At 47.1% G+C, this 24,473-nt stretch overlaps 1 protein-coding gene across 6 annotated transcripts in view; it reads left to right on the top strand.

The window, feature by feature from the left end:
- LOC118222298 (zinc finger E-box-binding homeobox 2-like) overlaps positions 1-24,473 on the top strand; it is a 75,697-nt gene that overhangs the window by 46,950 nt on the left and 4,274 nt on the right. For 2 of the 6 annotated variants that reach the window (XM_035407771.1, XM_035407769.1), the window contains 7 exons: positions 9,968-10,237; positions 14,433-14,501; positions 16,443-16,634; positions 17,462-17,676; positions 19,917-20,025; positions 20,379-22,381; positions 23,998-24,178. In XM_035407771.1, coding sequence (XP_035263662.1) covers positions 9,968-10,237; positions 14,433-14,501; positions 16,443-16,634; positions 17,462-17,676; positions 19,917-20,025; positions 20,379-22,381; positions 23,998-24,178 — 3,039 coding nt within the window. Of the gene's footprint in view, positions 1-4,955; positions 5,076-9,967; positions 10,238-14,432; positions 14,502-16,442; positions 16,635-17,461; positions 17,677-19,916; positions 20,026-20,378; positions 22,382-23,997; positions 24,179-24,473 lie in introns of those variants that run through there. The other 4 variants (XM_035407774.1, XM_035407773.1, XM_035407770.1 and 1 more) reach the window with 4 other exon arrangements.

Here is a 24,473-nt window from a genome sequence, read left to right as displayed (position 1 = left end):
CCTGCTTTGCTGTGATTAATTGGGGGCTGGTTACAGCGCAGGCGTAGTGACAGCGAGGCCCGGGGGTGTTCTCGCGGGCCGGGGGGGGGGGGGGGGGGGGGGGGGGGACAGCCGTCCCGCCATCGGAGGAGGGCCGAAGGGATGAGGATGGGATGAAAAGGGGTGGGGGTGGGGGGGGGGGGGCTGTTTCCTGCGGCTCGTTTCGTACCTGGCGGGGGGGCCATTCAGGTGACAAACGTCCCGGCGCGGAGAGGGGAACAGATGCGACTCGCGCCCTCATTAGCATGTGAAAGGGGCCTGATCAGATTTGGATAGAGACTCGGGGAGGGGGGGGCGGTCCTCACCTGGACACCAGCCCTCTGTTCTCTGATCTGGGTCCCATCTGAAGGCTCCACCCCCCCGGACAGTTTTATGACAGTAAGTGCTGTTCTTCCTTCCTTCACAAAGATTTTTTTTTACCTCTGCTGTGTTTTTTAAAGAAGCACCAGGAAAACATTCCCCCTGCTTAGCTCACCCCCCCCCATTACATGGAATCTAAACTCCGCTCTTTGGCTTGGAAGTCTTCCAGCACGCTGCCTTTGCCAGCGAGACCCCCCCACCCCCTCGGTTAGCCGCATGGACACATTTCAGACTGAAGCTGCTTTTTAAAAAATGTATTTATTTGATTATTTTCTATTTGCGCGTAGAAAAAATGATAATACCTCTTCCCGAGAAGGGCGTGAATTAAGCGTCGGTGTTGTTTAGGCTGCCAGCGAACCGTTTACGGGGGAATTTGAGAGAGAGAATTCGACGCCTGCCCCTCCTGCGTACCCAATGCCCTCACACCGTAGTTTTATTGCAGTTTGTATTTCGACGCGATTAATTTGCATCGTCGAAATCGGGAATCGGAGGTTCTCAGAAGAAAAAAAACGAAAAACGCAAACGCGATCGCTGCTTTTTGAACGGTGCTCGGTTTGAGTAGACGGTTGTGTTTTGCGCGGTCTCTCTGCGGTCCTCGTTCAAACGCTGCTTTGGGCAGATTTTAGATGCGATTTTCGCATCACTTGATCACTAAGTCTGTCTGGTAGTTTTGGCGAGTTTGTCTTTTTTTTTTTTTTACAGTCCTGTTTGCAGAAGTAGAAGACATCGCCATCATATTACTTTGTTACAGCGTGTAATTGCAGTCCTGGTTCTGCTTAACTGTTATTAACAAAAATGTACAGTAATCTGTTCTGCCGCTGCAATATGTTATTGTAGCATTCTAATTAATCTTACAGGAAGTGTAATAAATTTACAAAGTCAGATTGAAGCAGTACAGTATATAGATTTATTAATGCTTTTAATCAGTTGTGGCAAAATTAATTTTGCATTGATTGCTTACATTTGAATTTGCATACACTTAGCGCGAGTAATTCATTTTTATGGATTCCCTTTTTATTAAAATGGGGTATTTGGCCCTTCAGCAACAAAACATTGCTGATTTCTGCAACGAAAAACCTGAATGTTTTTTTCTGGAATTTTCCGGAATATGCAAAGAAATTGCATTCACGGTGTTCACAGGAAAGCCCTGTAACACAGTTAGAGAAGCTGTGTAACAGAGCTGGCAGAAGACGCACGGTGCGATGCGGCCTTCTTGCACAGTTTCAGAAGCAGCCCTTCTCCCCCGCTCGCCGTAACCGAAAACGGATTTCGGCGAGGGAGCGGAGGGAATTTCGCGTTTCCCCCGGGGCCTCCGCGTCGCCCGAGACGGGATGAAATCGCGCCGTCACGCCGCGCAGGTTTGGTACGTGTTGCTCAGATCGCGAGGTCGTCGTCACGGCGATGTCCCGTCAGCGCTCCCTGACCAATGCGACCGCCGTCTGACTTACGCGCTCGATGCGCCGAAGGAAAGCAGGATCACCAGAGAGCGCCTGTTCTCTTCTGCCCCCCCACCCCCCAACCCCCTGCCTCCCACCCCCCTCAGACCTCGCTGAAAGTGCTCTTCTGCGCTGGTGGTGGAGTGTAATTGATAAAAGCGGAAGGTGAGCAAATAGAAGTATGAAGTTCGGTGTAAATAAAAATATAGTGATTGAGGTTAGCGGTAAGTAAAATTATGAGGATTGAGGTTAGCGGTAAATAAAAGTATGAGGGGGGCGTGATGGAAGTGAGGGGGGGGTGGTGGTCACACGGGGGCAGGGCCGGCGCATGAAACGCGTTGGCGATGACGTCGTGCTGCGATCACGTCCTAGCCGACAGCAAGGCCTCGGCCGACTCAAACCTGAAAAGGTGTGCGGTACTGGGGAAGGGAGGGGCTGTCCCTCAGTGGCTCATTCTGGGGTGGCCAAACTGGGAATGGAGTTCAAAGAAAGAAAGAAAGAAATAAATAAATAAAGAGAGAGAGAGAGAGAGAGAGAGAGCATTCACTGATAAGTGTCTGCTTACAGTGTTGTCCTCTCAGGCATGAAGAGGTTGTTGCAGACATGTACAGTACATGAACCTGCTCCAGGGAGCAAGCACGCAAGTACAGGCAGAATACTCTCTCAAGCATACTGCAAATCTGAACAATCACCTTACTATATTGTGTGTATATAATTAAGAATATGATTTGTCAAAGTCATAACTAAGTTCAGATGCAGCCTGCCTGTGATGAATCCATAATTTAATTACTAGCTGCACACAGTCTTTTTACTCTCAATCCTTATTCAGATGTTTTGGGACAATAAAAATCTTTTTTTTGTATTATTATTTTAGGATTTAAGACTTGGTGAAAAAATGAATCGTTTCAAGGTATAAGAAATTGCATTATAAACCGGGACTTTTATAGAAACTTGGGTGATATACAGTATTTTTTTTATTGCGTGTCTGACATTTATACCTGATGTAAAATGTTTACAATGAGATTTAAATCAGCGCCGTGACACAAAACAGTTTTGGAAGTCACATGAATGTTTGATGCGTGCGCTTAATTCCTGATTGTTAAGCAGCGGTTTGAAAACCTCTCCGATCCCTCATTTGAAGATGGCAGATTATCCATCTGGACCGTTCAGAAAGTTGCAGATTGTGTTTGGCAACTCGCCACGTGAAAATAGATTAGAAAAACGTCACCGGAGTCCAAATAGAAACTCTGATTTGCAGGTGCTCTTCTCTCTTTTGTGTGGTATTTTCCTTTTCAGTGTATTCAGCGCTGCTTGGGTTATGTTTTGAAGAGCGCACAAAAGCGTGTTTAACTGAAATAGTTCATTGCGTTCGCTGGAAGGAAGGAAGTTTAAAAAAAAATAAAAATTAGCCTTTCATTGTCGCAGAAAATTTGAAATTGTCCTCCCTTTTGTGCGAGAGAAACGGCAGTTAGATCAAGACTCGAACTGAAGCCGTTTCGACCTCCAAAAATGTTTTATGTTTATTCGGTTAGTTACAGTAATTACAGCCAATAAGTGACAGCCAGAATCACTCAAGAGAAAGTGAAGGCTGTTTTCTCTCACCAGGCCCTCGCTGAAGAACATCTGCTGAGAGATTTGCATATTAATTAACCCATATTAACTCTAATTATTCGGGGAAATGATCAAATAAATTACATTTTCTAATTTTAACCTTTCTTTCGGTTTAACGCCGGCGAGAGCGGCGTGAATCGGGGACGCGGGCCTCACCTGAGCCGCGGTCTCCGGAGGTTAACCTTTTATTGTCGGCGTGGCGGGCGCCCTGTTGTTTCTTTCCCCGCGCGGGTCCCGGGCACTGCCTAGGGAGCTCTTGTGTGTCTTTTCTGCGTGTGCAGGGAGGAGGGGAGGGGGGAGTGGGGAGGAGGAGGAGGGGGGCTGGCAGCTCTGTTTGGTGGGGGCTGCGAACATTCGCAGAGAGCAGGGGAACATGTGTGCAGGGAGGCACAGATGGCGGACCCGTCCGGGGCGAATAGAGGCGGACCCGCGGAGCGGTCGAGCAAACCTTGGAGCTCCCTTTTTCCAGCCTGTTGCACTGGCCTCCTGCAAGTAAAAGGGAGTTTAATTCAATTAGAGTCCGGCTACTGTGAGGGACTCATGGCTGGAGTTATTGAACATAACCCCCCCCCCCCCTTCAGACACACACGCACACACACACAGTATACACACAGGCACACACACACAGACAGACACACACGCGCACACACGTGTATACACACAGGCACACACACACAGACACATGTACACACACACCCACATGCTCATACAAAAACACAACCACAGTCGTACACGCACACACAACCACACCTGTAGAGACGTACACACACCATGCACGTGCGCACACACACACACACACACATCTCTTTTAGCATAAGATTCTGTGTTCACTTCACTTTTAGTGAAGTGCATTTAAACAGTGATAACTAGTGACATCAATAAAGATTAAACTTATGAAATTAAGTCTAAACTCTTTTTTTAACAACTTAAAGATTTTAAGAATGCTATGATTTATTTGAAAAGTTGCTTTTATGTAAAACAGGGTTATTTTTGCTCTCCCTATCTCTAATAATGAAAGTGGAACAAACCCACCCTGATACAAGCCAGATTATTCCTCGAACCAGGGGGGACACAGCTGCTGTGAAAATAAATAAAAGGACATTGTTAGACTTCCACCGGTCTGTGGCCACAAGGCAGTGACCTCATTTCCACCTTAGGGCACCCACCAACCTCCCCCCGCCCCAAACCCCCACCCCGTCCAGCCGCTCAGGTGATCCGCTGGCGTCAGCAACACAGGACAGAGAGAGAGAGAGAGAGAGAGAGAGAGGATCCGTCGTCCTCCAATAGGGACAGTGCCCCTCCTCGCCGCGAAAACCACGCGTCACCTGGAGGAAAAAAACAACCTGCCGCTGCCAGCGCCGCTCACCTCCGCCAGAGCCCGCTCGGGAAGCCCAGAAACCGCGCTCAGGGAGGGAGGGGGGGAGCCTTTGGATGTTTGCCGTTTTCCGGGGGCACACCTTTATCCATTTTCTGGGTGCCCCCCCCTTTTTAAAAAAAAAAAATGGGTCTGGTTGTTTTGGACGGGGTTCTGAGGGGAGCGAGGACGCAGCGTAGCCCTGACCGGGATGCCTAGGAGGCTGCGGGGAAGCGCCTTGTGAGCGCTGCGTTTCGTCTGCGCGCCCCTGAAAGGTACGTCCCTGTCAGCGCATCGGACGGTGCAGGAACGCATTCCGCACGTTCGCTTTTGTTTGGACCCGTGTTTCTGTCTACGAGGATTTAGTTACGTATTCAGAAAACTTGACCGAATCTTTAAAGTTGATCGGACTTTTCAGAGTCCGGCAACTGTTGACATAGGCAGTGATGGGAACAAAAGAGGCTCCTAGAGAGATTTCTCAGTGACTCTAAAAAGAGTTGGTTGTTTCTGTTTTCTACCTCGCTCTATTTTCTATACATTTACATTTTCTACAGGGATAAACAAGAGCCATTCATTCATGTACCCATTCATTCATTTGCTTTATTTTGTTTATGCGTTTATTTGCTTGCGGGCACTTTTGTGTAGTCCACAAACAAATTCGGTCTCATTTGGCTCTTGTCCGGGAGACATATTCTACAGATTCAAAGGGCTCGGCATTCAAAGGCTTTTACTGTTAAAGAAATCAAATGTGGGGAACAGTAACACTGCCCATTATTGGAAGACAGAACTACTTTCAGGGGCTATTAAGGCTTTTTTTTTCCCTTTCAGCCACAAATGATTGTAAGATAGTCTTCATTAGCTTTCGAAGACAAGACCTAGTGTAACAGGAGAAGCATTGTCCAAAGGAGTTTCTTTTCTTTGTTTTTTTTTTTTTTTTTGAGGACATAAAGTACTTAATCGGCCTCCTGTCCTTATCGTGCGAACATCAAAAAGATGACTCACACACCCTCGTGCACAGGCTGCCATTTTGGAAGGTGCCAAAGTCATTGTAATCAATACAGTGTCTGTTATTATCAGCTACCCTCTTTAGTCTGATATCTGACAATGTAATGCAAAAGTCATCAAAGTCTTAACTAAGGAAGGTCTATGCCTGACATTAAGCAGGACAGCAGCAATTATAAATGTCACACTAATTATCTATAGCATTCAAATGAAACAAGGCGCCTTTTATTTACTGGAAATCCGGGAGTGAAAGGGAAGAGAAGAAAAATCAAACAGGTAACATCAGTCAGAAAATGTCAGAAGTAATTGCCTTTGTTGGATGTGACACTTAAACTAAGGGAAGAAAAATGGAAAGTGTCAGATGTAGGGAACTTAAGAGAATCCCGAGAAGTAAACATTAACATCTCTTTGTCTGTCGCCCCCTCAGACGAACACAAAAGATTGACTAGAGCAGAGGTAAGGAACAGAATAGCGTCCCGGGCGACATTAGCAGGTTGGAATTACTGCGATGGGGCAGCACAATGGAACGTGGGAAGGCTCCGTTCTCGGCGTCTGTCAGAGACGTCACTGAAACAATGGCGGCTTTTTCTACTTTGTGCTGCGCGATTGTGCTGGAGAAGTTGTACTTGACTTCTTTCTTTTTTTAAAAGCTGATTTTTAATTAAAGCAGTCCCTGTCGCTTCAAAGCGCACAACAAAAAAAACTTGACCCGTTCAGTAGTACCTGAAGATTTTTTTTTTTTCAAGTTTATTCCATTGATGTTACTGTTGTCAACCAGAACCTCGTGCGAGCATTAACTGGGATTTCTTTAAACATCATTTTCTGTATTTTAAATCTGAACAATATTTCATGGCAACACCGCTGAATTTTTAGCGTTCCCGCAAGACCATGCGCTACTGGGCTCGTCTAAAAAAGAACAGAATAATATTTGGTTGGTGCGTGCTAAAGGTGAGGCATATTACAAAAATAAGCGCTGGAATCCTGTGGGCCCGCGCGTGAAACCTACTGATGGTGGACCGGCGTCTGGCTGCGGCCTCCTTTAAATGAAAATGGACTCGGGCTGTGGTCCCAGTCGCGTTTGTCTGGTAAAATGGAGATGTGCTGCTTGACCCTGGCGACCCGCGGATAAACAGCGCTAGGCGCGGCTTTTGAGCGAGAGGTCACGGTCTCTCTCTCCGCGTTTTTTTTTTTTTTTTTGCAACTGCAGCAGCACTACAAAAGAGCACATGCAAGAGGCGAGAATGCCCACGGAACCTCAACCCCCGTCCAGCTCCCCCCCCCCCCCCCCCCACACACACACACACAAACCAGAATAAATCAATACGTGTTTCACAAACTCGGACCTTTTCCAAATTCTAAATATCAGATGCGCACCAGCTCAACATGATGCAGTCTTCAGGCATGTATTTCTATTTAAAAGCTGCCATATTTATTTATTTATTTATTTGTTTATTTATTTATTTATTTATTTATTTATTTATTTATTTATTATGAACCTTTTATATCCTTGAGAAATTAGTATCATGCCAAGACAAACTTTAATGTTCTTACAAATAGAAGTCTGTTTCTATTTTTATAGCTGCAAAGTGATTCCAACAGGATGGAGGCTGTTTCCACATCTTTATTAGTTTAGGTATACTGGATAATCAAAAAATCTATTCTAATCTGGCAGTAGGTTGATGTTGTTGCTGCACAGATTTTCTCACAGGTTTTGGTAGTTGATGATTGATTGGACCACTGAGCGACTTATTTAATTTGCTGTGATTGGTAGAGAATGTTTGGGGAGAGTAAGGGGAAAGTGGCATGTGTTAACTCTAGGTGTTGTCACTGTTATGAGGCACAAGTTTATTTCTTGGTCAGACTGTTTCGATACTCGGAACCCCAACAGTAGCCTCTGATCCATCGTCCGTCCTCTCTTCCTTTCTCTCTCTCCTATCCCTCCACCCCTTTCTGTTTCTTACATCCCTTATTCTTTTCAGGACCCCCTAATACTGAAGTCAAAGCCGGTGTGGACGGTCATGTTTTATTCCGAACGGCATACTGCTAAACCCAAAAAGGCCAAAAAGGCCTTTTTTTTTTTTTTTTTTAAACAAAAACTTATTTTCATTCTCTCCTCCTGGACCCGTCTTTATGTGCATTTTCCTCTACTGATCCGTTTTTTCAGGAGCGGGACCGTCCATTCTCTGGCCTCCCTTTGTTGCCTGAAGCCCCCCCCCCCCCCCCCCCCTCCCCCAATGCACCCCCCCGCCAACTCCCCAGAAACCATAGCAAAAAAAGGAGTCACCCACACGTTGCTAAGAAATGGTTAAACCTCCGTTACTACTGGAGGAAGGGGGGGCGGCAAGAACACAAAGGGAAATAATATAGAAGCGCATTATCAATTGTGCTAAGGTATACGTGGACCACACAGCAAGTTTGAACGTCTCACTTTCTTTGGATTTCTTTTCTCTTTCTTTTTTTTTTTTTCTATCTCAGAGGGCATTACCCAGCCTGAACTTGCCTAAACCCTTGTGGTCACACCTCTTGAATAGGTTTTGTTTCCCTCGTCAATTGGTATTCAGTCCAGGTCAGCGGATTCGGCTCGCTCCATCTCCACAGCCGTTTTCATTTTAATTTGCACCTGTTCCGCAGTTGTTGGGAAAAGGCAAGTGCAGACAGTGGATTATACAAAGATCATATTATCAACACATATATGCAGCGTAATCTTTGTGTCCCTGGAATAACTTGTCCAAAGATATAGCCTTTGTTTTTTTTGTTTTTTTGTTCTTTCTTGCCTTCTTCTCAGAAAAAAAATGAAGATATGACTAAAAGTTCCGCAGTGAACCCGTCATGAAAAGAAAAACAAAAAAAACACAAAAAAACAATTTGAACAAAAACGCACCTAACATTTTTAGCTATCTTCCTCTGCACCCAGGGCTGGCTACAGTCTCTAGAGGTATTGCATTTGTTAGCGCCGAAAACAATTGCTTTATTAGGCGTACCTACAGCTTGAAATGACCCTTAAAATTGCCTGTTCTTTCTTTCCCACCGCTCAGTCTTGAGAGTAGTTCCCATGATGTCATTGCTCCAGGTTTTTTTCTCTCTCTCTCTCTCTCTCTCTCTCTCTCTCTCTCTCTCTGTCTCTCTCTCTCTCTCTCTCTGTCTCTCTCTCTCTCCCCCTGCTCTCTCTCTTCACGTACGTGTCTCTTAAGTGCGGCGCTAGCGCGCTCGGCGGCGCGGCACGCCCGTGCGCCGCGCCGCGTCCCCGCGGCCGAGCGAGCGTCCCCGTGTTTATTGCTTTAATCTCTCCGGCGGCTCGCTTAGAGCGGACAATTTACGTCCCGGCCCTGGAGGCTGGAGAGTCCGGGGGAGGGACTCTGGCTAATTCACAAACAGCCGCCTTCGCCCCGCGCTCACGGGCTCATTTACGGGGGCCTCCCGTTTTAAGAAGAGCTGCCGTGCGCCAGCGAACCGGTCCGGTTGCGACCCGAGTTGGTCATGACCCCATTTCGCGTTGGCCTCCGTGGCGCGATACTTTGATTTCCGCAGCTTTTCCGAAGCGCTTGAGGGGCACGGTCTCGGAAAGCGGCGGTAAACATGCGGTGGATGTGGGAGAAATTGAAATAAACGGGGTGTGGGTGTCTCAGATTTTCTTGTTTCTCGGTCATCGTCCCTTAAAATCTTTGAAGGCGGGTGTGCTCTGTAGGTCTAAAGACACGGTAGTTATGGCGTAACTCTTCACCTCTACCAGCGATAGGTGCCTGATTGTCTGGAAAAGTTGAGTAGTGCCCTTTGGAATTCACTTAATGTCCTATAATGTTAATTAATGGCTATATGTGGCGAGGCTTTTTTTAGTCATGTGAGTTATGCGCAAAGCACTGTGAGCAAATATCAAAACTGCAGGGCATGCTAGACATCGGAAGCCTGCTCTTGATCCAGATTCCCTGAAAGGTGCAGCTTGTCGGCATCTGAGACAATTTACTGCAGCTGACAATTAGAGGCTATTTCTGTGCGTCTGCATTGTAGCGGACCCAGCATCGCCGCGATGGCGAAACTACAGATCCCAGTTGGGTTTTGGGTCAAGCATACAGTGGGGTCTGAAATGGCAGTGGGAAGGGGGGAGCAAGAAAAGACGGTAACGCGATGGCTTCTGGGATGCTGATGGTGGTTTTTTTTTTCTCTCTGGCAGTGCTGAATTACGAGAATGTGGTGGACGCGGGTTCGGAGACCGACGAGGACGACAGGCCGCTGGTCTCGGAGGAAGAGCAGTGCCTGCTCAACGGCGAGAGGGGGGCGGAGGGCAGCCCGGCGAGCGTGCCCAACCTGGAGGCGTCGCCGCGGGCGGGCCAGGCGCCCGTGATGAAGGAGGAGGACGACGAGGAGGACCTGAGGGACGGCCGAGCGGACCACCTCTGGCACAACGGCGACGCGCTGCGTGCGTCGCTGGACGGCAACGGTGAGTGGCAGCCGCTTGCCGCCTTGGCCCCGCCCCCCTCCCCGGTATCGTTCACAGATTAGAGCTCTGGATGGATTTCATTTTTCAGAGAGATCTGCACGAATCTAATAAAGTAGACCAGGGTCTGTGTGGAGACGTATGGTGATGTGACAGGTAAGGATGGGCCATTAAAAGGCTATCAGTGGTCTATTGCATTCTCTCACTCTCTCTCTCTCTCTCTCTCTCTCTCTCTCTCTCACCCACACACACACAGTCACACACGCACACACCCTACATATGCTGGCCAGCCTCAGAAAGACAAGCATTTCAATGCTTCCTGGTGATTTCAATCAGGAAATGGCCAATTGGAAAATGTGTAACTCATTTCAAATGAAATTCTGGGGAACTGCGTAAAAAAATAGCGGTACTCCAAGTGCACATTGTTGAGAGGTACAAGAGGTTTCTACTTCATCCAAGCATGACTGACTTCCCACATCTCTTCAATAATGATTTATTGCTGATGGTAATGGGCAGGTGTTATTGGCCTCTGTTTTGTATGTTGCTGCCCCCCCTCCCCACACCCCAGGATTAAAAAAAAAAAAACCTGTGCTACATGCAGCAGGAGGAAAGGAAGCTCACTAAGGCAGTCGTGGGTGCTTGAAAGATAAATACTTTTAATTAGGGGCAGAGGATAATCATTAAAACAGGCCAAGCAGCTGCAAGAGTCATTAACAATCTTAAATGAAATTTTTATTTTTATGATGGCCATTTGCATGTATAATACGATTCGATGATTCTCGGAGTCCTGTGACAGAAACAGAATGTGGCGGGTGAGTTCCTGTGAACCCCCCCCCCCCCCCCCCATTTAAACCAGCCAATTCATTTCTACTAATGAACTAGCTAGGCGCTATGCTGAAAGGGGAAATGGTATACCATTTTAATATGAAGAAAGAAAGTACATTTAGTGGAGAGTTTGATTTGGATTATCGTCATCGTCATGGAGGTCCTTCGAACATAGCCAGTGCTGGACACATCTGCCATGTTTGCTCATAATTAAAATCATAAAAACAACAATTTGGAAATTCGGGCATGTTTGACATTGGAGAAGTGTTGAGCATGTTGAGTATTGATACTGTAATAGCCTATAAAACACACACATACACACACACACACAAAGTGAGGACCAACGTATTCCTCAGGTGCTGAGGCATCCAGCGCAGTTCTGACCGCTCGCAGCGCGGCCTGATTGACGACGTTGAGAACGGAACCGTGAAGCTTGTAGCCGCTTTTTATTTATTTTTTCAACATGGTGCCTCCCTGTCTACACCGATGCCTCCAGCACATAGCTTTGGCCTGAGATAAGCGTGTGCTTTTCTCCAGCGCTGGATTCGGGGTTTTATGTCAGGAACCGTCCCTGCGTTCACTTCTCCCCCGCCGCGGGGCGGAGCGCACCGGCGCTGGGCGCCCCGCTACGTTGTTAAAAAAAAAAAAAAAACGAGGAATTTTTATACCGGTCACCTGTGTTCTTCCTTAGCCGCGGCGCTGTTTTCCTTTCCTTTTTTTCCCATTCGAATATTCCTGAAGGAGTAAGAAATCGGGAGGGACCGCTTGTTTTTACTGCCCTCTGCTCCAGAGGTAATGGGGTATGAAAAATAGGAACGCTTTCAAAACAAACTGGATGGATGACGTTAAGTAAACAGGCAGCGGCGAAGCAGACGAAAGGTATTCTGGACTCCTACCGAGCCAAAGCAGAAAGGGGAATATTTCCCTTTGGTGGGCGGGGGCCTCCTTTATATACCAGTCTGATTTATCAGGTACAGACAGGGAGAGCCGACATTCGGATCTCACCAGGCTTTCGCTAGGAAAACAACGTTCCTCAGACCCATGGGAGCCAGCGCGCCGGACAAAGAGCTTTAAAAAAAAAAAAAATGACCTAAACTTTTACTCGGGCCCCAAAAAGTGAAGAGAGATATCGGGCTTAGTCCACCGCCTAGTGGACGGATTCTCACCAGTCCCTTTACCAAGGAAAAGCAGAAGCGTCCTTTCGAGTTTAAAGTAAATAAATAAAAAAAATATTTTAAAAGGGAAGAGCGAGAGGACGTTGCGGTCCGCCGAACGGAACGGAAACAGAAACTCGCTGGTACCGTTTTTACGGTCATTCTGTTTTCTAGGAAAAGAAGCGAAAGATCCATTAGCAAGCAGAAAAGCAGAGCGACGGCAGTCTGTGTGTGTGTGTGCTGCGCGTACCGGTGTTGGGGAGAAAACGGAGCGATATTTACAGCGCGCGGGTGACGTGTGACTGCCTGCATTCCACCAGTGTGACTTGTGCGGCGTTGCTAACGGGCCGTTTCCTTAGAGCGCGGCCCGGGGCTGATGTCATCGCCGAGAGACGGCCGGCGCTCGAAAGCCTCCGCATGATCGAATGCAAAATGGCTGCCGAGCTGCCTCTTCCCGCGCAGCTCGGCGTCGGGGGGAACGCGTTGTGCTTTTCGCTCCACCTCTGCCACAGGGCCTGCCCTTTTATCAGCTCGGTGCAGAGGGAAACCGAGCCCTCGCAGAATAATTAAAATGTTTCCAAGGAACCGTGAAAACAACAAGAACAGAAACCTCAGACAAAGTCTTTCAGTTTTTCTTTGCATAAATTGAAACTTTATTCATCGACAGGACCAAAGTGCATTTGAGTATCACAATGTTAAGTTTGCTTTCAGTCAAATCTCATCAGTTACGTTGCTTTGGAGGGCATAGTTTGTAAAGTTTGATGATTTTGTACAAATTTATGCTTTGGAAATGTGTAATATTTGTTCAAGTTAAAAGGATTGGCTTGTGACCCATTTTATCCGCCGTGCAGATTCAAAAGAACAAAAACCCGAGTAGTTCCTTCTCTTGCAACTGGTGGTGAGACGGAAGGAAGCCTGGTGGTGTTACTCAAACAAGGAGGAAGAAAGACAGGGCCGCACGCGGTCATTCTCTTCCTCCCCGCGCACACAGGGGTGGTGGGGTGGTGGGTGGGGGGTGTGGGGGGACAGCTCGTTACACTTGTGACTGCCGAGCGGGAATCACATGAGGGCCAAGAGAGAGCCAGGACGGCCAAATTTACGGCGAGCCGCAGCCTTCGCGGAAATACCTTTATTTAATTTCCAAAGCCGGGCGGAAGGAGCAGCGGAGGCGGGGTGGGGGGGGAGCCCCCTTAAGTGAATTGTCTGCGCGCACCGCCGACAGTGCCCTCTTGTTAGCCGCGCCCGGAGAATTCCCCCGGTTGTCACAGGCTGTTGTGTCTCCGTGTTTTACGAGGCGGGCCTGTCGGGAGGCTCTCGTCTCTCTCGGGGTCTTACCTACGCCGGGCGCGGGGATGGAAAGGGCCGCGGCGTCCCCCCCGCCGCGCGCGTGGCTGTGACTGACAACAAACAGCGCGGCGCTCGAGAGATAAAGCCCGGCGTTGTGAATTTGAGTCACGTGATTGCCGCCCCCCCCCTCCCCCCACTGTGTGTGTCTGTGTGTGTGTTCAAGTGTACAGTATGAGCATGTAGAAATAGGTGTATAGGTTTGTGTGTGCGTGTGTGTGCGTGTGTGTGCGTGCATGTGGGTGTATGTGTATAGCTGTGTGTGCGTGTGTGTGTGTGTGTGTGTGTATGTGTATAGCTGTACGCGTGTGTGTGCGTGTGGGTGTTTGTGTATAGCTGTGCTTGTGTGTGTGCGTGTGGGTGTTTGTGTATAGCTGTGTGTGTGTGTGTCTGTGTGTGTGCGTGCGTGCGTTTGGGTGTATTTGTATTGGGGTCTGTGTGAGTGTGTGTGCGCACCCTCCCCTGTCAGTCCCAGATTGCTGCATTGTGTCAGAGGGGGAAAAGCCAGGCCCCTTTGTGCCGTCTCTCAGCTTTGATTGCTCAGGTGGACAGGCTGTGTTGAATTAATTTGTCCATTCGGGGAGGCCTGCTCCCAGGAGTGAGAGACAGAGCCTTTCTCAGCGCTTTTTCTCTGCTGTTTAAGGCAAATAAGTCTCTTTCTGGTGTAGACGATAGCATTCATTAAGGACGGCAAACAAAAGCAGGCCAAGCTGGGGCCAACCAGTCCCTTCATTTCCCCCATCTTCTCTCAAGGCCTCATTGTAAAGCCAGTTTGCTTGGTACACTCCGGCACTGACCAACCCCCCTTCTCTCTGTCTCTCTCCCTCTCCCTCTCTCTCCCTCCCTCCCTCTGTACTTTCTGTTTTTGTCCTCAGATGAAATGAAAGATGGGTATGACACCATGGGGTCTGAAGCCACTCTTGAGTCAATTGGAAATGGTACAGGTAAGCCAACTCCAAAGTGTGTTACTGTGTGTATGCATTCATGTTTGTGTTTGTGTGTGTGTATTTGTGTTCCTGTGTGTATGTGTACACTTATTTTTAGTCGTGGTCCTGTTTGAAACGGAGGAACAAAGTCATACCTGCCATCTTTAATTAAGCGAACTCAGCTAATACCCACCTACCAGCCCTTTTGAGGATACTTCCCTGTGCAATGATGTCATCACTGGGGCCGCTGATTGGTTGTGGCGCCTCTGAAGTCACTGGCATACCCGTCTCTCCTCTGTGACTGCTTGATCCCTCGCCCCTCAAAATTGCCACATCTTTTTTTGGAGACTGTTTGGTTTCCATAGAAATAAATATCAGTTAGCGCTCCGTCCAGGATCTGAAAACCCTGGGAAAGGAAGCAGGGTTCTTGTTCTGTTTCTGAGGGGGTTTTGTTTTGGAAACGGATCGTTAGCACAGCTTTGCCGCGACGCCCAGGTGCGGTTTCATCAAGGTAATTTCCCTAAAGTTTCATTTTGTGCTAAATTTGACCTGTTTTGTTCATGTGCCATCACATTTTACTACAGCGCATTATTGAAGTTTTTGCTCTGAATCACAAGCACTCTGTGTCTCCGTCTGCATGGGCCTGAAAACTGCTCTGTGCAAGAGCGCAAAGATTTTAAGTTCAGTTCCTTTTAATGAGAATGAAGGAAGTGGCCCAGCTCTGGTTTGCTAGTGCGCCGTACAGCGTTGAAGATCCACTGACAGACTGACATTTTCGAGCCTTTTTTTTTTTTTTTTTGCCGGTGACACAATCCACCGGTTTGACCTTTAACAAATTGGAACATAAAATGTTAACAACCGTACAGAAACGCAAATCCTCTAGTTTACCTTTGCTCCTCTGTGAGGAAACAATCAAATTAAAAGGTAGCTTGTAAATATAAGTCAAAATCGCATAGAATGCAGCTCGTAATATTTCGATTAATTGAATGAAAGAATGGCAGCCCGACGCACGGGAGGCGGGGGGAAATATCCATGGCGGCGACATTACAGTATGATGAAAGCAGAAGCAAAGTTTGGCAGGAGGGGGAGTTTTGGGGACCGTAATCTGCATGTGCCAATGAGGGCCCGTAATTTCCTGGCTGACGGTTGTGGGTTTTTATTAGCGTTGTTTCGGGCGCGGAGTAGCTATCTCCCTTTTGCACCTTCGGGTTCCGTGGAGAAAAGCAACTGTACAGTACATTCTGAGGCACACAATGGGTGTTTTCCGCAGTTAAAAAAAAAAAAGAATTTTTGTTCTTCCTGTAGATTTCACATTCGGTAGCGCAGAGCATTTGTGCAGCACGCGTTCTATGTCAAGCTCCATTTCTTAATTTAAATATTCTTTAAGCAAATAGAGAAGGAAGTTAGATGGATAGATAGAACACAGGTTTTTTTTTTAGTAGAATAGCTTGGCTTGATTAAGTGCTTGGCTGCCAGGCTGAACCTAAAGATTCAGAATTTAAGTGGCTTCGTCATCAAATTCCAGTTCGTTTAACCTATGACAAGGGAAATAAGGGACAATATCGGCTACCCAGGCAAAGCTGATTCCGCACCACTTTTTTAGTGTAACTGATAATATTTTTATTGTAAAAATGTTTATCTTTAAAAGCTTTTTCCACCATTTCTGACGGTGTTCTGCCAAAATGAAATCGTATTTCTCGGTTTAGCGGCCATTATGTGACAAGGCAACACATTAACTCAGATGTATACTTCCCAAACTACTACCATAATGGTTTTCTCAGCATGCTTTCTCACGTTTAGAGCAACCTGTTTTCTGTGTTTGTTATGCCACCATCTTATGGTGTTGGGAAACAGCCATATTTTATCCTCTCTCTCTCTCTCTCTCTCTCTCTCTTACACCCTCCCTCTTTCTTACATGCTCCTACTCCCTCTCTCTCTTTCCTCTCTCCATGTTTTCAGTCAAGAATGTTGATTGCGCTTCAGAGCTGGAGGAGTTCTTCAGCAAGCGGAAGCTGGAGGAGAGGGAGAACCACGCCGTCAGCATCGAGGAGTACCTGCAACGCAGCGACACCGCCATCATTTACCCAGAAGCCCCTGAGGAGCTGGGCTCTCGGCTGGGCACGCCCGAGGCCAACGGCCAGGAAGAGAATGGTAAGAATTTGGGGGGGGGGGGGGGGTGCGTGAGGGAGAGGGGAGGGTGGGGGGCAGCTGTTGGGTTTGCGGATTCGCCGGATGCCTCTGAATTTACCTTTGGACTCGAGCAGCAACAGCTGTGCGGGAATGAAATCGGATAGTCCTCCTCCGTCTTTCACCCAGGAAGAGAGCAAAAGGAAATGAGATGATATTGGGTGGAATGGGATAGGATTTACGAAACATACTTTGGGAAAGTGTGATTAACGTGGCTCGAGAAGCCAAGCAAAGGCGAAATGAAACCCTCTGGAGGCATTTAAGAGTGACGAGGCTTTTATAACAATGATTCCTGGGGTTATGCTAACAACCATCACATGCCCTCCTTGAAAAAACTGTTTTGACCATGAAGTCAAGTGAGTTGAATATTACCATCTTCCTGCTTAAGAATGGGAATGCACTTGCCATTAACCCACAGTCTATTTGTGCCATTATAAACCCCGCCTCTTTCCCTGCTATGAAAATAGCTTGTACACTCACAACCTAATGAGTTCTGCTGACTCAGACTTGTACTGACTTGTCCTGCGAGCGTGGGCACGCGTGTGTGTTTGTGTGTGCGTGTGAGTGTGTGTGTGTGTGTGTGTGTGTGTGTGCCCGTGTGTGTGTGTGTGTGTGCGTGTGCGTTTGTAGACAGGCACTCGTGCCAGGCCTCTACATGACGGCACTCGGCAACACGGATCGCGGAGATGCCTCCCGAACCAGCCCGGGCCGCTTGCCCGCTCGCTGCCGTCGATCTGCTAATCATTTGACACACGGTCCCCCCCCCCATCCCCCCCACCCCCCTTTCACAGACCTGCAGCCTGGAACCCCCGACGCGTTCGCCCAGCTGCTCACGTGCCCCTACTGCGACCGGGGCTACAAGCGCCTGACGTCCCTCAAGGAGCACATCAAGTACCGCCACGAGAAGAACGAGGAGAACTTCACCTGCTCGCTCTGCAGCTTCTCCTTCGCCCACCGCGCGCAGCTGGAGCGGCACGTGGCCACGCACAAGCCGGACCGCGAGCAGGTGAGATGCTACACCCTCTCTCTTTCCTACACCCTCTCATTCTGAGCCTCAGTGCACCCCAGCATCAAACCCTGGAGGTGCGCATATCCCTGTAATGATTGATCTGACTGAGGTGTAAATTGATGTTTGATGGCAGCCCTGAGAAAGTAGAGCCTGTCTCAGGATTAAATGATCGTGGTAATTTCCTATATCAAAATTAAATCCTTTAACTGCCATTTAGCCTTCCTTAAAATCAGGCTTGCTTCTCAGAAACTGCTCATCCTTATTCATCCAGTCTACAAACTCATATTCCAAAGAGTTTTAAAAGTTTTTTTTTTTTTTTGCATTCATGTGAAAAAAGGTTTACATCACAAGGTTTACATCATAACAGCTTTGAAGGTAAATGATAAAAAGTAATGCTATTCCTCACTTCTGCAAATGTAGATACCAATTTGTATTAAGTCAAACATAGCCTACTTCATCGGTACCTCACACGTTTTGTAGAATGCGGTGCTTCATCTCCCCTTCTCTCTGTTGTAAATTACGTTTGCAAATCAAGTTGTTGCTCACAGTTTAAAAACAATCTAAATCACTTAACATGTAAATACAGACTTCAAACCCCTTAACCAAGCCATAAATACAGTGTGCTCTTTGTATCCTTTGCTGGTTTATGTCTTCCTGAATGGAATTGGATTTTACATCTATTTTGGCTGTGTTCTAGCGTCTTGCTAACAAGCCGCTTCACACTGCATTCAGACAAAATGAGATGGGAGTGAAAATGTTTAAGAAAATCTTTTATGAAAAAAAAGCAGGGGCTTTGATGTTTCTGGGCAGCTGCCAATAAAAGCTTTGAAGACACTTATGAAGATAAGAAAATTACCTGAGTGAGTTAATGAGTTACGAGTTAGAAGTCATTGGCTTTCATTTCCTATGCATTACAGAGGGACTACAGCACTTTCTGACATCATAGTGCAAGGCAGTAGGTAAATTGTAAAGATTTCATGATACATTCCATCATTTACAGGGACAGCCAGACGCAGATATTAAGCCACGTTGCTTTAAGTGACATAACAGCCCTTCTCTGAATGCAGGGGTGAATCCCACATTCACAGAAGGACCCTTTTGCATGCTAGCGGCTTTCCCGGTTTGCTAGTCGCATTGAAAATGTTATCGCATTAGTGGCACCATGAATGAAGGTTTCCAGCAGTACTTGCAGGGGTGCAGGGGCGAGGGACAAATAAGGGGGTAGGGGGGAGGTCGAGGGAGAGGGGCTAAAGCGGGGGCAGAGGGGTGGGTAAAGCAGCTGTTGCTGGTTGTTTATGCAACTCGACAGCACACAAACGACGGGGTCCCGTCCCCGGTCCCTTTCGCCTGATCTTTGAAGGTGGCTGCTGCTGTTTGAACAAACCCTCCCTCTGTCTGGAGAAACACCATCTGTCTCTCCAGGAATGTGGGCTGAGCCAGCGCACCCCAGCAGTTGTCAGCCTCGGATGGGGGGGGGGGGGGGGTGGGGTGGGGGGGCTGGCATCTACGCCGCTGAGAGATCTTTTGTGTTTTCCTAACCGTTTAACATGCTCACCTCCCACTCTGAATTAATCGCGTACGCCTGGAGTGCAGGGCGTTCGCTCGCTGTGCTGCCACTGTTATTTGTCGCCGTCCCCTCTGCCATTGCCGTCGTAATGTTTTGATTGCGGGGCCTTGTTTGAATAGCACATGTGGGGACAGGTACCTCTGAAGAGTGTATCTAGACCCAGTCTACATGGTGTAGTCCAGATTTATCAAAGCGACCATTCAGAGATTTGAATACGCTTTCAACTTGCTACTTGTTAGGGAATTTTTAAGAATCGTGTATACATTACTTGTCTTGCTTACATCCTAGTTCTATTTGTCTTTCCAAAGCTGGGAGTGCCTTTAAAATTTTGTGAAATTTATCGTAGACCTGGCTTATGATAAGTGAATTCAAGTTGGTCGGCTTGTTGTTCCTAAAGAGCGGGACATTCTTTTTGGGTTTTATTATTGCTACTTGTCAAATGCCCTGGTCTTCTGCTCCAGGAAGAATGAAAAAGGTGTGCGATTGGCTGTATTATCATCACCACTCACCACTGTTCTTTCTCACTTGCCATTTTTTGTTCAAAGACGAAAGACAAGGTGTTCTAAAACAATTTGCACAATTTGAACAGCTCTTTCACAGTGGGGCGATGGTAGATATTTGCTGTGAGATGTTTGCACAGAGTTCACACAAACACTGTTTCTTTCCGCAGCACCAACTGCTGACCCAAGGGGCTGGCAACCGCAAGTTCAAATGCACAGAATGTGGCAAGGCCTTCAAGTACAAACACCATCTGAAGGAACACCTGCGGATTCACAGCGGTGGGTAGCAAGAGGGCTGGTGTGCTCCTTTTGAATATTCATCACCTCAATTTGAATGTAGGGTGTACAAAATCGATCGGATTAGCATTTCTTTTTAAATTCCACCCACTGTCAATCAGTGAGTCACTCTGCTGATTCTTTGTCACGGTACCAGAATCTCTCTTGTACTTAGTTAAATTAGGGGAATATTGTCACAGAAGATTGACTTTTTTTTTTTTTTTTTACTTTAGTTCTTACTTGAGTTAGTTACTCATGTATTCATTATTCTGTGTATTTTTGCTAACTACCCCAAAGAATCTGCTTACATCAAATATCAAATTAATAAACAGTTCTTGTTTTCTGTTCCTCCTCAGGTGAAAAGCCATACGAATGCCCAAACTGCAAGAAGCGCTTCTCCCACTCGGGCTCATACAGCTCTCACATCAGCAGTAAGAAGTGCATAGGCCTGATCGCGGTAAACGGAAGGATGCGCGGCGGTGTGAAACCAGGGTCCTCGCCCACCTCAGCCTCCTCCTCCCCCACTAACTCCGCCATCACCCAGCTCCGGCACAAGCTGGAAAACGGCCGGCCCCCAAGCCTCCTCGACCAGGCCGGCCACCTTGACATCAAGACCGAGCCGCTAGACTTCAACGACTATAAGCTCATGATGGCCTCCCATGGGTTTGGAGGGATGTCGGGACCTTACGCCAACGGGATGGGGAGCAGAAGTCCACTGGGCATCCATGGTACAGCCCAGAGCCCCATGTCCCACCTGAGGTTGGGTATGGACTCACCCCTGCTGGGCTACCCAGCTCTGGGGAACAACCTGAGTGAGGTGCAGAAGGTCCTTCAGATTGTGGACAACACCGTGTGCCGGCAGAAAATGGACTGCAAGCCGGAGGACATCTCCAAGCTCAAGGCCTACATGAAAGAGCTCGGATCCCAAATGGAGGAACAGAAGCAGGAGCTGATGTCCTCTGGGGGTCCTCCAGGTGCACTTCCAGTGGTCAGCCCCAATGGCACCACCAAAAGCATCATCGACTACACGCTAGAGAAGGTGAACGAAGCCAAAGCCTGCCTCCAGAGCTTGACCGCCGACTCCAAGAGACAGATAAGCAACATTAAAAAGGAGAAGCCCAATCACGCGCTAGACTTCGGCATGGAGGACAAGGGGCACGAGAGCAGCATGATGTTCACGCCTTTTTCTTGCCAGTATTGCAAAGAAACCTTCCCAGGTCCAATTCCCCTCCACCAGCACGAAAGGTACCTGTGCAACATGAATGAGGAGATCAAGGCAGTTCTGCAGCCAAACGAACCCGCCGTGCCCAATAAACTGGGGGGTATTGGTGAGAAGCGCCCCTTTCTGCTCTCTTCCATGCTATCCGAAAAGGGGCCGGCAAGCCCCCTGCACCCCTACAGGGACCACATGTCCGTGCTCAAAGCTTACTTCGCCATGAACATGGAGCCCAATTCAGAGGAACTACTGAAGATTTCCATAGCAGTCGGCCTCCCTCAGGAATTTGTGAAAGAGTGGTTCGAGCAGCAGAAAGTCTACCAGTACACCACCGCCAGGACCCCGCCATTGGAGCGGAGCAGCGCAGAGGTGATCCTGGCTGCTGCCAACTACACCCCTAGTAAAGACTCCATGGCGGCCAGGTCACCCGTGTCTTTGGTCAAGCCAGCCGACCGCATCACTTCACCTTCCATAGCGGAGCTCCACAACAACGTCAACAACTGCGATGCACCCCTCAGGATCTCCAGAACCACCCAGCTGGCCATCAGCAAAGTGGCAGGTGATAAATTGGACCACTCCAGGAGTAACACTCCGTCCCCTTTGAACCTTTCCTCCACGTCTTCGAAAAACTCCCACAGCAGCTCGTACACTCCTAACAGCTTCACCTCGGAGGACCTTCAGGCTGAGCCCCTGGACCTGTCATTGCCAAAACACCTCCGGGAGCACCGGCACCTCCCGTCCTTGAAGAGCAGGCCCAAACCCAACAGCGTCTCTGTCGACCACAACAGCGTGCCCTCCTCTCGAGAGGAGCCTTTGAACTTGGCCTATCTCAAGAAAGAGTTCGCTGGCTCTGTCAACGGCGGCGGCAACGGTCATGGCCACAACCTGGACAAAAGCACTAGCCCCATGTTCGGCATTAACCCCTTCAGCGGGAAACCTCTGTACACGTCTCTCCCGCCGCAGGGCGCCTTCGCTCCGGCCGCTTTCATGCCCCCGGTCCAAGCCAGCATCCCGGGACTGAGGCCGTACCCAGGGCTGGATCAGATGAGCTTCCTACCACACATGGCCTACACTTACGCGGCCGGCGCTACTTTCGCTGAGATGCAGCACAGAAGGAAGTACCAGCGGAAACCAGGTTTCCAGGTAAATGAGACGCTTTTGGATTGAAATCTTGAAGCCTCTGTTTTGTTTCTTTTTTTGGTTGTTCAGTTACCTGCTGGTAATTATAACACACTCACAGTATGAAGCATCATGTACAGGTAAGCATTCAACTGTAGTATAGTGAGTGAAGAGATACACTTGAAGGAGGTATCTGAGTGTTCTGTGATGATGACATGAGACATGGGTTCCCGGCAGATCTGTTGGGCTCGACAACATCAATTCGTGAGCCAGTCTTTTTTCTCCTTCTGTAGAATGAAAGGGAGGTCCCCCCCCCCCCCCCCCCCCCACTGTCATTTTCAGTCTGGTTTGGTTTCTCTCAGGTGTCAATTAGTGAAAACCGAGTGGGTGACAGCAGTCGTTTGTTAACCAGCGTAAGGGGTCTGTGCCTAAAGAGTCGAAGATCATACCGTCACCACATCTCTGTGGCGTGCTTCTTTCTTCTTCTTTTTTTAAAAAGAGGGAACAGCCAAAGTGAGTTTCAATATGCAGATGAATAATGCACAGGCACCAGTGTTCATTACTGTTAAGTGCTGAAGGCTGTTTAACATAGTGGAAACCATTTCTTTAAAAATTAAAAAATTAAAAAATATTAATAATGTTTCCAATGCTAAGCTATTAAATTAGATTTAAAAATACAGCTACAGGCGTTCGGCTCAAATTGATTGTGGAATTACAGTGTTCTGTTCTTAAAACCAGAATCATTCTGAGGCTGGGGCAAGTGCTTCTAATGAGGGCATTGGTGCTTTTCAATTTTGGCAATTTAGTGTAACTCTTGATTTAATCACTCCGAGTTGAAGGAAATGAGAAGACTGTGGAAATATGCATGGCCAAGACCTGTTTTCATTATTGTGACCTTACAGTAATATAATGTTTCCCCCACCCGTTAATTTACCTTAGCCTCTTGTGTTAATCTTTTTTTTTTTTTGTGTGTGTGTAAGAGGAACCAATAAACATATAATTAACACTGGTATAAAATTCAACCAAATTTGAATGCAAATAAATGGAATATGGAAATATTAATGATATTCTGAATAAGGCCTCATTCATAATGAGAGCTGGAGTTTTCATATAGCCTACTTATTTCTTAATTGGAGAACATAAAATGTTTTTTTTTTTTATCTGGTAACCTAGCAAACTTAAAAAAAAAAAAAAAAAAAAAAAAAATCTGAACATATATGTGTGCGTATGTGTGATTACGTGTGTGTGTGTGTGTGTGTATCTGCTTGTGTTTTTTCATTATTCTGTGCATGTAATTATTCTTAAAACATATCATACTTTGGAAACCACAACTCCTATTCAGAAGAGCACACACTTTTAAAAAAGATATTTCCCAAATAATAAGCTTTTTTGAGCTTCATAATGAGACCAGAGTTGTATTTCATGAACACTGTATTGTAATATTTGAATATAAACTACAGGATATCTTATTGGTTACTTTTATTTAATGCATACTAATTGGCAAGTAAATGAAAAATGTGGTCTTCTGTAGTTTCATTAATGGAATAGCACATCCCTAATTAACATAAGGTGCCTAAACGTAGGTGGCAGGTGTGTATTGAAAAAAAAAACAAACAAAAAACGATCTGGTTATCTTATAGGGGGAGCTGCTTGATGCAACAGCAGAATATATATCAGGCTTGGAAGATCTGACGGACCCTGAGTCCTGTCTGTCCCGGAAGAAGATTAAGAAGACAGAAAGTGGTATGTACGCGTGTGACTTGTGCGACAAAACTTTCCAGAAGAGCAGTTCCCTTCTAAGACACAAATATGAACACACAGGTATATACTGTTCCAGACACTTTATTTTACCCCATGCTTTTTCTCTCTCTTTGTGTTTTGTGTTACGTGGCCCTTTTTTCATTTTGAATTCTTTTTCCGACTTCTTTTGCTGTTTCTTTACATTCTTTTTCAGTTGTTTGTTCCCTTAAAGGGCACCGAGGGTATTTCTCTGAAAATTAAATAATCACTCATTAATGTATCCATTCATAAATCAGCATGCACTATTGAAATATATATTATTGCCTTGAGAAATTAACTGCAACTTATAAAATTGGTTTTTAAAAAATAAGCATTG

This window comes from Anguilla anguilla, chromosome 3, assembly GCF_013347855.1.
Source record: "Anguilla anguilla isolate fAngAng1 chromosome 3, fAngAng1.pri, whole genome shotgun sequence".
NCBI classification, from domain to species: Eukaryota; Metazoa; Chordata; class Actinopteri; order Anguilliformes; family Anguillidae; genus Anguilla; species Anguilla anguilla.
This window is presented reverse-complemented; position numbering and strand designations above follow the sequence as displayed.